The sequence below is a fragment of the Phyllopteryx taeniolatus genome, chromosome 21 (genome assembly GCF_024500385.1).
Source record: "Phyllopteryx taeniolatus isolate TA_2022b chromosome 21, UOR_Ptae_1.2, whole genome shotgun sequence".
NCBI lineage: Eukaryota > Metazoa > Chordata > Actinopteri > Syngnathiformes > Syngnathidae > Phyllopteryx > Phyllopteryx taeniolatus.
In genome coordinates this window covers 7,055,155-7,071,363 of record NC_084522.1, presented here as the reverse complement: position 1 = coordinate 7,071,363, position 16,209 = coordinate 7,055,155, and the positions used below count along the sequence as shown (strand labels likewise).

General features: G+C 41.4%; 1 protein-coding gene across 2 annotated transcripts; it reads left to right on the top strand.

Moving 5' to 3' along the window:
- The first annotated feature begins 1,617 nt into the window (after positions 1-1,617).
- khdrbs1b (KH domain containing, RNA binding, signal transduction associated 1b) lies at positions 1,618-15,647 on the top strand. Of its 2 annotated transcripts, XM_061759652.1 has the most exons (12): positions 1,618-2,911; positions 4,684-4,805; positions 5,889-6,005; positions 6,151-6,297; positions 8,570-8,700; positions 8,788-8,995; positions 9,119-9,192; positions 9,424-9,482; positions 9,645-9,839; positions 11,346-11,430; positions 11,826-11,891; positions 14,903-15,647. In XM_061759652.1, the coding sequence occupies exons 1-9, from the start codon at positions 2,815-2,817 to the stop codon at positions 9,752-9,754; spliced, it is 1,065 nt and encodes a 354-aa protein (XP_061615636.1). In that variant the 5' UTR covers positions 1,618-2,814; the 3' UTR covers positions 9,755-9,839; positions 11,346-11,430; positions 11,826-11,891; positions 14,903-15,647. The 2 variants fall into 2 exon arrangements, with proteins under 2 accessions (XP_061615636.1, XP_061615635.1); XM_061759651.1 differs by lacking the exon at positions 11,346-11,430 and having other exon boundaries at positions 1,619-2,911.
- The last annotated feature ends 562 nt before the right edge of the window (positions 15,648-16,209 follow it).

Below are 16,209 nucleotides of genomic sequence, written 5' to 3'. Positions count from 1 at the left end.
TATAAAAACCTATAATGTGCGGATACATAAAATATATAGGTGTCTGTGTGTGTGTGTGTGTGTGTGTGTGTGTGTGTGTGTGTGTGTGTGTATTAACCCTTATTGGCTTTTCATTTGGGCCCGATAAATGAGGCTGTGCATGATAAATCACCTGTGAATAGCTTTAGAGGAGGAAGAGTCTGTGCAACCTCTCGCTCATTTACTTGACATAAATGTTCTTCTGCTGCACACATACTGTAAATGCACACACACATATAATCTATCCATCCATTTTCAACACCTCTTATCCTGGTTAGGGTCACGGGGCGCTGGAGCCTATCAGCCCAGCTGACTTTGGGCAAAAGGTGGACTACACCCTGAATTGGTCGCCAGTCAGTCGCATGGCACATATAGACACGAACAACCATTTCGAGCAACTTCTACATGTTTCCCAGCTTCCATCTTGCACCTGTTAACCCCGAACTGTGGAGCTTTTCTTTGCAGGGACGGCACACAACTAACGGATTGGAACTCATCCACTTGCCAAGAGGAGTAAGTCTTCCTTTTATGAGCCCATCAGAAATCCGCTCACAGGCGAAGAAGAGGCATTCTGTCAATGACAAGATGAGTCAGGACGCCCTTTGCGAGCCCCAGTCCTAATAACGGCGTAATGGTCATAGATAGATCATAGATAGCACGAGCTGGTCTCCGGCCTGCTGTATGTGTTCGCCGCCAACACATTTTGAAGCTCATTTGTTCCGAGTAGATGTACGCCTGGATGCACCTTGCGGTTAATTGTAATGGTTCTCTCTCAGGCGGCGTACTGACAAATGGCCCGCTGTTTTTTTACGGTTTGTTCACTGCTGCTGCTACTCTGCGAGCACTGACCTGGACTCGCTCTGTATGCATTAGGTCAAGTCTAACCGTCTGACCCACTCGTGCGCTCCACTCAATGGCATGACAGGTTCATTACAAGCATCCAGACCAGAGGAATCAATCCCCGAAAGGTCCGCTCCCGACGTTCCCTCCTCGCTCTTTTCACTTCTGCACTAAGTGTGTGGGATCGATATTAGTGGAGAGGAAAAGGGAGTCCTCTGATGGAACCAATTGGAGCTTTTTATGTGGCACATTCTCTGCAATGATCAGCACTGCCACTGAGGGCCAGTAAAGAGCTACACGTTCAAAGCATGGAAAATTCAGGAGCGTTTCCAGAACTTCATGTAGGCCAGTGTACAGCAGCATGCATTATCCCGTGGTCGGAGGTAATGTTATTTAGATTTTTCAGGTATTTGTACTTGAGTCTTTATTTTTTAGCCGACAAAATGTAACTGTTACTGTTGGAAAAGTGATTCCTAAATATTATTTCAAATGCCAAGTATGTAGCTCTTGAGAAATCCCTAAAATTGCTTTTTTCCCCTTTGTCGACAAACTTAAATGTCAAATATAATGGAACATTTTTATTAAAATTAAACTTTTTGTAGTATGATTTGATTAATGTCTTCCTGGTAATTGTTTAAAAAAATGTTTTATCAAAGACACATTTGTAAAAAGTAGTAATTATTCTCTGAAGTTGTCTCTCGACCTATATGCAACACCTTTACTCAGGCCTAAGAGGGGGAAAAGAGAGCTACATGACTCAGCAGAAATTACATCAAGCTAATTGCTCTAACAGTTGGAAGACCAAAGCTAAGTTCTCTTTACTATTTTAATATCTTTTCAATGTGTTCCGCCATAATGTATTGTGCCACGCTAACCAATGCAACCATGTTACTCCTAGTATCAGAAACAAATATCCGTTTTTCTTCTTTTATCATATATAAGTTTGTTCTTGACCAGATAGCATAGCAGCTAACACAGCTAGCATGTACTCTTGAGCAAAACTAACAGCATTGATTTGCAACCTGTTACTCATGTAATTACAGTAATACTAAATTTAAATAACAATTCAAATAAATGTATACATACTTTCTATATTTACCATTAAGAATTTACTCAGCTGAGTATCTGTAACAGGTTTGTGGCAAAGAAAGTTTTGCTGTGATTGTATAACAAATAACCTGATTGTAAAACTAAACATATAACATAGAGGTTGTGTATCAGTGGAATCAGTACATCAACTTTTTCCAGACTTTTTTTGTTTTACTGTAAAACAAAAAAAGTATCTGTACTTCTAAAGTACACTGTGTGAATACTTTATCCACCTCTGTCAAAGGCGTACTTAGTATTAGGCAAACACATGCAATAAGTAGTCGAGATGGTAAACTAAATTAAATGTTGATTATTGTTCTTTTCAATTACAGTAACCACGTTTAGATGATTCAACTATTACATAATCATGAGAATGATTCTAAGGACTTTATCTAGCTCAGGAAATAGGAGGATGTTTTTAAAGTCAGTTTAGTTGATGATAAACACTAATATTAAAAATCAATGCATTACACGATTGTGTATTTAACATTTTAGCTAAAATGAGCTTCAGTTTAAACATAGGGGGCGTTGCTCTAGATAGATACGCAATTCCAACGTCACATCCGCCCTTCGCAGTTCTGTTTCCCGGCTCTTCTTCTTCTTCTTCTCTCATTCCAACCCAGTCGGCGTCGCTGAGCGGATCGGGACGGGACCAACCACGGTGACTACAAAGTAGCGGACACGTCCGGCTTCGAAACCACCGTAGAGCATTTCCTAAAAGGAGAATTCTGTACGCGGCAATCCGTAGCTACATAACAGGACTACTTTTTCCACCTCCGTTGGGATTTTTTTTGAGTCGCCATAAGCTTTTAACTCCACCCGAAGTGAACCCCCCCCCCCCACCTCTCTCTTCTTTCCAAACTCAAAATGGAGAACGGCGACAACAAATATCTCCCAGAGCTGCTGGCGGAAAAGGACAGCCTTGACTCGTCTTTCACACACGCTATGAAACTTTTAGAAGCAGGTAAAGCGAATTCTTGTGGTTTTTTTGTCGGACCTTTTCGTGCGTTTGTTCCAAGTTTTGTCGAGAGGAAAGGCGGCTGACGACTACGCCGTCGAGCGCCATGTGGCGACTGTTGGGACGGAATACTCCATTATGGCTCAAAGCGGAAGCAAGCCACCGGCGCTTTTTTCCAGTTAAATTAAATTACAGATCAATTAGTCTAATTTGTGTGGAATATTGTTACGAGTGTTGGCCATTTAAGATGCACTTTTTACTTTTTTTTCGCGTCCCGCTTCCTGGAGTGAGGTTCATAGCACCGTCGTCGTCTTTTTCTTCTTGAAACAAAACGTTAGTCGTCAACCGCTTTCCCATTTAATCTCCTACATTCTTTAATTTTTAACTCTCAAATGTGTGGGGCTTTGAGTTAGTCAAATCGGTGGTCCTCAAGTGGCAATAAGCCCTTCCCCCACACACACAACCCCCATAGACTTTCTTTGTCTTCATTAGCAAACTTAGCATGTTCGTAATTAGCTTTACTCTGTCGATATGTTAATCAAAGCAACTATTTGTGATAAACAATTGGCTTTTAGGTGTAGATCAACATCCAATGTGAAAATACAATATACCACACATTTCGAATGCATTATTGCGTTCACACACTACACGGGGTCCTCGGTTTACGACTTAGTTCCGTTCGTGCTACGACTTTGTACGCAAGTCGGAATACATCGTGGTCTAAAACAAACCTATGTCAACGTAGTGACGTCATCACTAAAGTATTTTTTATGGTAAAACACACGAACAAAAAACGTAAGCACTGGGATAGTGTGCCTCTTACCATGGGCGTCGCTGAGTTTTATGGACAGGAGAGACTAGGGGGGGGGGGTGACATGGGTAAAACAGATTGATTTATTAAAAAAAAAAAAAACTTACCGTTTTTGGGCAGGCTTTACAAAGAGAGAATATTGTTTAAAAAAGCACACAATGACTGATGCATACTTGACTCTTAGCTAGTGGTGATTGTTCAAGAATGTTAATTTTTTGGGGGGGGGGGTCGATGTCAGGACCCCCTGTATTAAGCCCCATTCAACCGCAGTAGGTATGGACTACTTTTGATTCCTGTTTTAATCATAATTGCATCAAATTAATACATGTCATAAAACATTTTACATTATCAAAGCAAATAAAGTGGTGGTAATGTTAAGTTTTTGTGACCATCTTGTAAATTCCAGTAGTGAACATATCTTGTTCTGTGACTAGTTTGTGTACATTTAGGCTTATGACTGTGAGCGGGGAGAGAGGTAGATGAACTATCCTTGTAATGTTGCCCAATTGCTTGAACTCGCCCTCCTGCACTCGTTTAACTCATTTTGAGTTTGGTGTACTTGCCAGTAAAGATGTGAAAAACCGCCTTCTGACAATGATTTATTGCAATATAGCTGTAGATTACTTTTTCCAAGAAGGCTCAATTCTTAGTCAATATGAGTAAGACTTCAAAAACACATGTAGGCAGTGTAGTTCTTCACTTGGATGGCTTTCATTCAGAATCGCCATGGTGACCATTCCAAGGTTAGTCTGCCCTAAAATAGGATAAAGAGGGGGGAATGGAAATTTCTGCATCCCTGGTTGGGGACCCCCATTCTCATGTCAGGGACTCAATTTCAATACTCTTTTAATTGTGGTATTTTGAGTCTTAAAAAATCTGTGCTTAATTGGTAATTTAAACATGTCTTTGAATCCGGTACCTCTTTGCATGATCACATTGACTGAGCCAAATCCCTCCCCCTTTGCAGAAATCGACAGGGTCCAGAAGGGCGAGTCGAAGAAGGAGCCAGACACATACCTTGATCTTTTCACGAACAAGTTCATCAAACTCAAGGAACGGGTCCTCATACCTGTGAAACAGTACCCCAAGGTGAACAGTACCCCAAGTACCCCCCCTCCCCCCCAACAAATCTACCTCTCATCTTTATTCCCTGTTGTGATTCAATTTATCCCGCTGCAGTCGAGGTTCAATTACATAAAACCGCAGGGTTACTCGGAGTCTCAAATTACTAGTCTTAACCTTGATCTTGAGACTCAGTGGCATGATTATAGCAGTGTAGTGTTATAAATATCACTTCAGGGATCCTAATGCTAACATTGCTTCTCCACTACCTTCAATTCCATTCTGTCCCACCGTTTGGGGTTCTCTTCTGTTTGGACTCACTAAATGCGTCAACGTCTTCGCCATATAAATGTAATTTACAACAAGACTCGCAGCTGTGTTGGTTTAAGTCATGTGGCTATGGGGGCAATAGATGTGAGCATTCTGTGTTTGCACTAAAATAATTATGCAAGTTAATCCTTCATTTGCATGTTAATTTTAAAAGCACAGTGGAATGACCAAAGCGGGTCCCAATCTATCCCTTGATGTTGGCTGGCTTCTGAGTTGTTCTATTTTCAAAACACTTGATGCAAAGTTACTAGGTCTGTTCAAGGAACTTCCATTATAAAACCTTTAGATTTATAGGCAATTTATTCTATTTTCAAATTTTACATTCTTAACTGTTAAAAGTATTAAGAGAGGTTTACCGGTTTGTTGAACTAAATACTCAACCCTTTATTACACTTCGTAGACTAAATAGATCAGTAAGAGAAATACTTGACTTCCAAAGGGGTCTGGTCTGCTCAGTATCTCGCTGTAAGTTCCAACTGTCGTTCTGTGGTGATGAGCACACTTTTACACGTTACCTTCAGAAATACCTTTCTGTGGTGGCTTCACGAAATACCTGAAATAAAACCAAAACCATGCATGTCAGCTATTTCACGCGTGGGCGAGGTAGCTATTTTGCACATTTTTGTTGTGACGCTATTACAAGCCTCGGGCTCACAACCTCTCCCTGAGTGTCAATAAGCTAGACCCATGACAGTGATTGCACCCTCGCCCTCCCGTCACTCCAAATTGGCCTTTGTGTTCTCAGTCAAATCTTTCTGTGCTTTGTTTGTCCTTCTCCAGTTCAACTTTGTGGGCAAGATCCTGGGACCCCAAGGCAACACCATCAAACGTCTGCAGGAGGAGACCGGGGCCAAGATCTCTGTGCTGGGCAAGGGCTCCATGAGAGACAAAGCTAAGGTATGAACACGGGGGATTTTCAAAGTTTGAAACTTTCCATGGAAATTCAATCAAATAAAACAGACTAACAAATACGAAGGTTGGCTCTGAGTATGATAGGAATATATTCTCTCATAATGATCAAATGATTTTATTTTATTTGAAGGAGGAGGAGTTGAGGATCGGCGGTGAGCCAAAGTATGCCCACCTGTCCATGGAGTTGCACGTGTTTGTCGAAGTTTTCGCCCCCTTGCCCGAAGCCTACCTGCGTATGGCCCACGCCATGGAGGAAGTCAAGAAGTTCCTGTTTCCTGTGAGTTGTAGTTTTTCTGCAAGAGTTGCTCGTCAAAAGGACTTTGATGTGGAGACTTGTTTCCCTCCAAACCACTCATGTCTGATTAGCTTCTTTGGCACGAATGGTTGTCGAAAATGTGACACACACTGACGTGGATTCTTTTTTTAGATTGACATGTTGTTCTCTACCTTGATGCCCCCAATTCACTTGGAATTTGCAGTATTTCATCATCCCAGGCTGTAAGCAGTAGGGAGCTTGGCATGATGACAATATTAAAATCTAATCCACATACTGTTTAAAGTGCTTTTTGGCTATGTAATCTTTAAATGTTGATGGAACAATGCAAGTAACTTACTAGAAGGTTAAATAACAACTCACTCGTTCAGTCATGGTAACGCTCTCTTGAGGGTGGCAGTGTGAATAATGGGGACTCTGATGGTGCATGAACGGTCCGTGATGTTCTTCAGGTCTCTGTTCTCATGTCTCCTCTAGCAGTGTTTAACGTACAGATAGCTGTGAGTTTAAGTTCACGCTGTGCTGCCTACACTCTTTGGATTTGTTTTGGAACCTTAGGCCCATCTGGTTCCACAGAATGCTACGCGTTCGCTAATAATGCTCCACTCTGGGGTTTGTGAAAGGCCTCACATTTTTAATTGGGCTGCAGCATTCTGAAGAAGGAAGAGCCAAACCCTTTGTTGTTACTGTCGTGATGTGTAAAATAAAAGCTGCTAGATGACTGTTAATTTGTCAGGTTTTTATGGCTGTCATTTGGATCCAGGTCATGGTTTAATGCATTTTTTCGTACCTTGGGGTTGTTTACACAGTGGCGCCGCCAAGGTTGAACAAAATCCTGTCTTGACTTAAAAAGTTCTAATTTCAAAGCATTTTATCCTATAAGAAAAATTTCAATATTGTCTTATAGTTTTAAACTCAAGCCATCTAAAAAAACATAAATGTAAGGCCAATATTTTAACATTAACTTGCTCACATTAAAGGAATACTCAGCGATTGAAAGCTTCTCTGGTCATATTCATGCTTGTCATTACTAGCATATGCTTGGTAATATAAATGTGTGTGTATTTAATAAACATGCGTCACAGTAAGTTCTGTGATTTATCACTTTACATCTTTGCCATCACTGGTACCTTTCGGTACATCGCAAACAAAAAGGGCAAAGCACACTGAGGACTTAACTTGACTCATCAAGAACAATGGACTGAACTACAGTTAAGCTTTGACCTTTTGAAGCATATTTTCCCCCAAAAATGTGGGTAAGCTCCAAAGCGTAGCACTATGGTGGGTCCACTGTCTTCAGTGGATTGGCTACACTTGTCCTCGGGTCCATGCTGGGGCTTTTGATGTATAGATTAGTGGAAATCCCCCCCAAAAAGCAAAACCCTGCTTTTTCTGTCAAATGTCTGTGGGTCCTTTTGGTGACCCATTGCTGCATATTTGACTATTTCTACGTTTCTAAGTTCAATGAGCTCATCTAAGAACTGTAAAGACCTGTCACCCCGCTGGCCCGCGAGATGCCGCGGCGATGACTCGACACATCGCCATAGATCCTTTCGTAATTGGTCAATGGCTCATGCGTTTAGCCAGATGGTCTAGGTAATTGAAAGCTGCCATCTGCCCTTTCATATTCTAGCGTGTTCTGTCTTTTTCGGCGTCATCAGCGCTCAGTCTCCATTCTGACGCAGATCTGGAGTATGAAAAGATTGATTAGGTCGCAGAGCAGCTCTCTTAAGTTACTCCCCAAGGGACAGGGACGAAAGGCTTACAAAGCCAAGGAAACCTTTGTGTAGGTGGCACTTGAACACTCTCCAAACACCTTTCTTGTCTTGGTGACTTATTTGAGGTCGTTAAACGACTGATCGGCCATCCTACAACAGATCCAGGTCCAAATCCTGCACTTAATTCCTAAGTACTTAATTTGGATTGCTCACATTTGTCAAACAATCTGGATTTTGGATGCAAAGTGTGCCCAAGTATGGTATGAATCCAGTATCTTCGTTTTGCCGCAACATTTCCTCAATTTAGCTTCACAAAAAACTTGTATCGACACCATTTATAATTTTTTTTTAATGCCTTTTATCATTATTAGTAATTTGGCATGCCTGCGTTGCCTTGTTTTCATTGTGGAGACTTGGGAACAGTGAATTTCCTTTGTGGGTGAATAAAGTAGAAAATTGGGTGGTATCTGGACAGGTGTAAAGTTGGCACTCTGCTGAATTTCATTCCAGTGAGTTTCTGCTTTGTTACGAATGTTCATTTTCTGCTCTGAATGCAGGATGTGACTGACGATATCTGCCAAGAGCAGTTCATGGAGATGGGCTACCTGAACGGAGGCCAGGAGCACGGGGGCCGAGGAAGAGGCGGCATGCCAATTCGGGGACGCGGCGGCCCCCCAGGAGCACACAGGTACGGACGTGTAGGCGAGGCACAGAAGTGTCACAAGGACAATGTTGGACTTTATCACTGAGGCTGTTCTCTTGGCCCATTTCCCAGGGGAAGGGGTATGCCCCCTCGCGGCGCAGCTCGGGGAGCTAGAGGTGCAGGAAGGGGCCTTCCCGCCGCCCGAGGAGGGCCAGCCGCTGCCGCCGCCAGGGGAGCTGTGGCGCCTCGTGGTGCCAGGCCGCCCGCCGGCGGGCCACCCCAGAGAATGCTGCCCCATCAGCACACTCCTGCCGCAGTCGCAGAAAGCTATGAGGAATATGTAAGTAACTTTGAAACATTCAGTGTGTTTTCATAGCCTGCTCTCCATGAGTTTGAGCGAGGATTTCTGTTGTTCAGTCCGGTGCGTTGACAAGCCTCTTCCTCACTGTCTCCCCCTCTCCAGGCCTACGACGAGAGCTACGCCGCTGACCCCACCTACGAGTCATACGAGAGCTATTACAGCCAGCAGCCACAGGCGTGAGTGAATCTTCTCACCTGCCACCTTCACTTGAAATCTGTTGTGAGCCATTCTGCACCAATCCAACCTGGTTGCCACTTGGATGTTTGGCAAGGCTCTTCAGGAGCTTTGATCTCACTCACAGAAGCCAAGTAGCATCCCCCAGACATTTCACTCAGCTGGTACTTGATGTTTGTTATTATTAAATGTTTATTTTTTTCCCCCCTATTTTTTTTATGTATGACCATCAGAGAGGCAGAATATTACGACTATGGACATGGAGAGGCTGCAGAGTCATATGAAAATTTTGGTAAGGTGTCAATTTTTTTAAGTATATTAGTAGTTTTCCTCTGTTCTATTCGTTTTTACTATCGCATGAGAATCCAATTCAAATGTTCTAGCATCCTATGTTCCCTTACCCCTCTATTGTGTGGTTTACAAGTATTTAACTCTATGCATGTGTCGTCTTCAGCCCAAGATGACTGGAACGGCACCCAGCGATCAGCTCCGGGCAAAGCCGCGCCTGCGGCCAGAGGTGGTGCCAAGGCGGCCTACAGGCAGCACCCATACCAACAGTACTGAAGCGTACCCGCCCTCCCCCTTACAGGGTTGCCCTGACGAGCGCCTGTCGACAACGGCAGCTCTCGCTTTAAGCAGCCCGACACAAGTAATTGTCCGTTTTGGCTTTGGTTCCTTTGTGTTTTTATTTTTTTTTATTTTTTTATTTTTATTTTTTATATATATATATATATATATATATATATATATATAATTATAAATCAATTGGACTTTTTACAACATTGGGGACTTGAAAGGGGGGGGGGGGGTGGTTTTTTCTTTTTTCTTTTTTTTAAGATTCTACCGTACACCACATACCCCTAATACACACGCCATACACAACCAAAGCAATTTCTAGAGCGTTATTTCCTTTACTTTTTGTTTGGTTATTTTCCTGTAGTTTTCTCTGACCATCCCGCAGCCCTCTGGCTTTTTTTGGCATTGTTTTTTTTTAAAACTGTTTTGTAATAGTAATTTCCAGTTGAATTATTGGCTCATTCTGCACCTGTCTTAAAGAATACATTTAATTGTGTTTTTTAAATAAAGAATCTGTCATGGTTCAGTTGCAGATTCCCATTTAGGCTACATTTCAAAATTCTGTTAATATAGTCCAATAAAAATACCTTTTTAAACCTGTAATGTAGAGTCAAAAAGAAATCTAAAATCAAGTGAAGATTAAAGTTAATTGAAATCAAGTCATTTTTGTGATGGTTTGTTTTTAAATAGTTATAAAACATTATTCTTCATTTAGATTTAGGCTGCAATATTTGTCATTGTCCTTTTTAGAGTTTTGAAATATAGCCCTAAAAAGACACTGTTGAGATGGCCTGTCCTCATATCCTCAATTTGGTTTACATGTATTGGTTTATATGTAAAGGGGAGAAGGAAAAAAAGTACATTCTAACATTTACAAAATGGCCTCCTGTTATGCTACCAAACAGTTCAGGTCTTCATGTTTGTGATCTGATTCTGCATAAACTGCATGCCCAAAATGAGAAGAAAACAAAGGATTGGGACACAAATCTCCACATGGGTCGTCTCTCTCCATTAGAGAAGGGATCCTGCAGCTCAATCCCAACTCTTGTATATATTTTAAAACCTAACTGTACTTACTCTGTACCCTCTCCATAAAATGCATTATGCTACATGTGTACGCTTGCCTAAATAGGTTACTAAATCTGTCCAAAAGATGTTTTGCAGCAGTTTGTCAATAAAGCTTAGTGGGTTTTCTATGAAACGTAACTTGCTTTGATTTGTTTCCTGTCCTAGTCCAATCTGAAATTGCCTTTTTGTTTTCAAAAGCGCATTTTAAATCTTAAATGAATTTTGCATTAACATGTGCAGACTTTAACCCTCCTAAATGATGTCTTGATGGATTATCAAAAGAGCTCGACTTATTCTCTCTCTCTCTTTCTATACTTTTTAAAAAGGACCCCGAGGTAAGACCGCTAAAATAAGCCGGATAGCTTCCTAATGTGTATAGAGTTGTAAAGCATTGAATCCCTGGGTATGTATAAGACTTTTTCAATCCTCTTACCTGTGGTCTCGTTTTAATCGTTAATGACGATTGCTTTCATCGCCGCTGCAAATTAACTGAATTCAAACCACCATTCAGGATCTAGGCTTCGTTGTCATGAATGACACACTAATGGCAGTGCAATGGAGAGGAGGCTTTTAACCTAGACAACTCCACTGTAAAGGTAACCTAACCCTAAATGTTTAATTTGGTAGTGTGTTTTTTCTCCTTTGACATAAACTTGCTTTAAAAATAGCAACCCTAGACAAAAAGACTCAAAAAGTTAAGAAAAAATATCTACGTTAATAGTGTATTTTATGTACTAAAATAATTGTTCTGTGTACTAACCAACCATCAGGCTAGTGCTAATGCAACTCTTGCTAAAATGAACAAAGCCAAATCTAAGTCAATAGCTGTTTTGTACCATTTTTAAAAATTGTTCCACCTGTACAAAGTTATCAATAACTGAGTTGCATGAGCAGATGTTCTCTTGTAGACATGTTGCATGAGCTCCATCTCACAAGTATCTCCTTGTGCTCTGTCGACCGGGTATTGATTTGGGCTCTTTACTCCCCTCAGGCTCTTCTAGGCCTCGCTGAGTGCCAGGAGACCCACACTGCTGGAGGGAGGCCACATGACCCTCAGGTTGGTCCTCCACCCTCCTTTCGTTCCTTTAAGAACAACTATCATGCTTCAATGGTACTCATGTTTATTGCTAACATCTTTCTCTAATCATGAAGTCCTTTCATATCCTCACCGGCCGAAACATGACATCAAACATCAATACACTTGTACACCCAAGGAATTTTTTTTAAGTGAAAAACATTTTAATTTGATACCACAGAAGAGTGTTGTAAACGACCCTGCCATATTTTAATGATAAACAAATGAAGTAAAAGAGAGGTTTCAATTTTTTTTAAAATCAGGCCTTTCTCTCTCGTCTCAATCACTGGGGTGTGTTCGCTGAAACCACGCCCCGCTCAACTCTGGTGGCTGGTATATATCCCACTGGGTTGTCGGGGAGCTTTTCCACACTGCGACAACAAGGTGCTCTAAATCAGCCACGCTACCATCTAACCTCTTTTTACACACTAGTTGTCAAGTCAGACTTCCCCAGATGGTATAATGGAAAGTGAATTAACGTATCAAACTGTCAAGATTTTTTTTAAATAACATTGTAGACTGTAATTCAAGCATAAGCAGTTTACAGCTGTATAATGCAACTAAAATTCTTTTGGTTTAGCTTTTTCTTCCTTGTAGCGCCAGCTTTTGAACTTGATGTCCACCACCTGGTTAGAATAGTGGTTCTTTTTTATTCTTTTAACTATGTGGCACTTTCAAAAAATCCATACTTGAAGACACTCAGACAGGGTTGGTTTCATTGCTTTGAAAATTGTATTGGCATTAAAAAAAAACACTTTGCTGTACAGTGAATAAAGGCTTTATGATGGGAACAGTTTGACCTGAAACTGATTAATTTTGATTACTTTTGTGAGGGATGCCTCATGATTGTGACATTCTTCTGCAGAAAATGATCTGGCACCATGAGCAGTGAAGTCCTTAAGTGGGCTCATTTCCCCCACACAAGTAACTACTAGCATGTTGACTATGTTCCCAGCGTCTCCAAAGCTCGGGTGGCTTACGATCTCCCCGCGTCTTGACGAGTGTGCAAATTGACGTGTGGCGTTCCTTGCCTATGCCTCTACCGGCCATGGGGGAGAGGGAGGGCCGCGCTATTGTCAACGCGGTCTCAGGGAAAGTGACTAATGAGCTGCCGCTGCTCGAGGCCCCCTACGACAGAGAGGAAACGGCAGCAAAAGGGACTGGCGATTCCCGGAATGGAAACAGTGGCAGGAGGAGGAAGAGCAGTGTCTGAGAAATTACTCACAATGTACTGTCTGCCTAGAGGACAGGGAAAAGTTAAACGAACGTTTGGAGAGTGGCACGTCTCGGTCACACTTTAATCAACTTAACTGCAGAGCACAAGCTTTCAGTACACACAAATCTAGCCACACTGCTGCTCTAGACTGTTGATGACGTTACATTCAAGGTTATAAAAGGTGTGAAGTGAATACAGTGGCACCTTGACTTACAAGTTTTAATTTGTTCCGTTATGTCTGATACAGCCCTCCCCCAATTCCATTTCAGTGCCATTTATACAGAACAGTTTACAGCTGTGAAAACAGGGAAAGCTATTTTTGACTTTCATTACCTGCACAAAGGAGGATGTGTTTTTATTTGGTGGTGATAGGATTATGTCCTTGGCGAGTTGGCGTCTGCACTCTGCTAAGTGAAATTCTACTTTTTTTTTGATATAGTGAGTAAGGTTGTGCAAAACCAGTTTCATATTAAAGATGAAGTGCAAGCGTTATACATTTTTCGTTTCCTGACAATTTTGCCAGTTTTCCCAGTGTGTTGTTTTGTACTCGTACGCTGTACTTAAGTCAGAGTCCAGGTACTTAACAAAAAAAAACTACTGATATAATTAACTCATTCACTGCCAGACTTCCCAGTTAACATGGATATTTGACTTCTAAAGCCGTAAATGGCAGTGTATGCGTTAAGTAAATGTATCTATAAAAAAAGACGGGGGGGCGTATAGAATTAGCTTGAGGGTTTTTTGCTGGTTCACCACGAATTATTCTTGTAGCTGACATCAAATACAGTGGTGCCAGTTTAATAAGACTAATTGCATTCAACAGTAGTGCATATAAACACAGTAACATTGGCTCTCAACATAACCAGCAAACAGAAAACGCAAGCCCAAAACAGCCTGTACCAAATGTACTGTCCTTCCTTGTGCCTCTTGTTCTGTGGTGTCTTGGCAGTTGGCAAACCACCTTACTGGCACATTACCGCCGCCAACTGGTATTGTCCTTCCACTGCAAGGAAACCAGTAGCTTCGTTGTATGTTGCAGTTGTTAACGCAAGTTGGTTCACATTCCTCCATTTCTCTGCTGTCCCATTTTATCTCCCCAAAGATATAAAAAATTGATTCACATTCCTCCATGTCGCTGTTGTCCTATCTCCCCAAAGATTTCAATCAAGACTGCAGTCGACCTTGCCTCTTTTGTCTTTTTTTTTGTTATTACATTATCATCCGCGGAGGCTGGAAAAAGTAATGAGCATATGTTGACAAATGAATAGAAAGTACAGACCTATTTTCAAATGTGGGTAGTAGAAGTGATAATACTTGAGTACACATAATATGAAAAATTTAGTTGGACGTTGAATAATTTGGTTCTGATTCACATTAGGATAGTTTGGCCTGGGCACAAGTCTGACTTGAACTGTCGTTTTTCGATATGATGGAAACAACACAAACCAGACAGTACTAGAATTGTTTACAAGGTAGCATTTTCTCTCCGAGCAGAGTATGCGGGATTAAAATGGTGACCTGTGACTCTAAAGCTGATTGAATGCACAAACTGCTATGTTTGTTCAGAATTGGTCTCGGCTAACGTTAAAAAGCTGCCACCTGGTAGTGGAAAACACAGGCGCGGCTTCAAATAGATTTTTCTCCTCACCACGGTATTTTGTGCTATCAAATCAGTGCACACACATTTCAGCACTTTGACACATGTATTGGCATGCGTTGACGTTTTTCCCCACGACGTCTCGTCTCATTCTGGCATCTGCTTTGGTCTACCCCACAGTGACACGGCACGCAGGAGGAGCTCGTAAAACGGCCGACGATCCCTGTCGGCCGGCAAGTGGAGACTAGAGCCAGATGACGTGGCTCAGGGAGAGGGTCCAAGCTGAGACTGGGAAGGGGACAAAGACCTCAGCTGTCTTGCCCCGGAACCAACAGAGACAAATAATGAACAGCATCCTTTTTAAAAAATATATATATTTCCAAAAAATATATATATATTTTTTTAAACAAGTCTATCCAACTGGTGCTTTCGTTATGTTTGCTGATTGGGAACCTCTCTGTTGTCTAATGCAATTGTTCCACTTTGATTTAGTGTCAAATGAGCAGTCTTCTCTCCCATAGTGGGGCCGTGAAATTGTTCCTCGCAGTCTGACAGCACAACTTGGTCACATCTGAATTCCAAGTATTTTTATGCAGGCTATTCCACAAAATGTACTTGCACTGCAAATAGGATTTGAAAATAATGTGTGAAAAATTGAATGGAATGAGAAATGTTTTAATCAAAATGATCTGGCAATATGACAATGGGAAAACAACTAGCTCGACTCAAAAGCACCACCAGTTTCTTAAAACTAGTGTATTTGTATTACCTACACGTATATCATTATGGTATTTCTTGTTTTAAGCTAAATTTACTCATAGCCAGTAATATAATTTTTACAGAAAAACGATTTGACGCAAGTGAAATGCTCTTACACAAACTGAGCAAAGAGCTTGGCAGACAAAGAAATAAAATTTTGCCTTGATTTGAGATTGTCTTGTATTACATGTATAGTACCTTAACTTACAAGTGGCCCAAGTGATGACTTTTCCAATTTGCGAGCTGCTGTTTGCTATTTTATTTTTTGGCATTGTGTTGCGGGCCAAAATCTTCGAGCGAGCTTCAGATGCGTTCCCGCTCGAATGAAATGGGAAAGAAATGTAGTAGTTTTACTATTGTAATGCCCTGGCATGTGGGCAAGGAGAGCCAAAGTCGTCGATACACTTTTAGACGTTTATTGTGACAAAGACGTCAAGACAAATACAAAATGAGAACACACACAAGGAGCTGCAGTGCTGGTTTTGTTTTATTAAAAGTGCCATGAGAATGTTTTTTTTGGGGGGTCCTGAAATGGGGTAATGGGATTTACATTCATTTCAATGGGCCAAATCAAGTAAATTCAGAGCTTTGTCACGGAATGAATTAAACTCGTCCATTGTGTAATTTGGATTTTTTTATTGACATAGATACAGTTCCAGCTTTATTCAGACATCCATGAGCAGTTCGGCGTCTCCGCGGATGTTTCAGCCTACCCATCGAGAACAGCG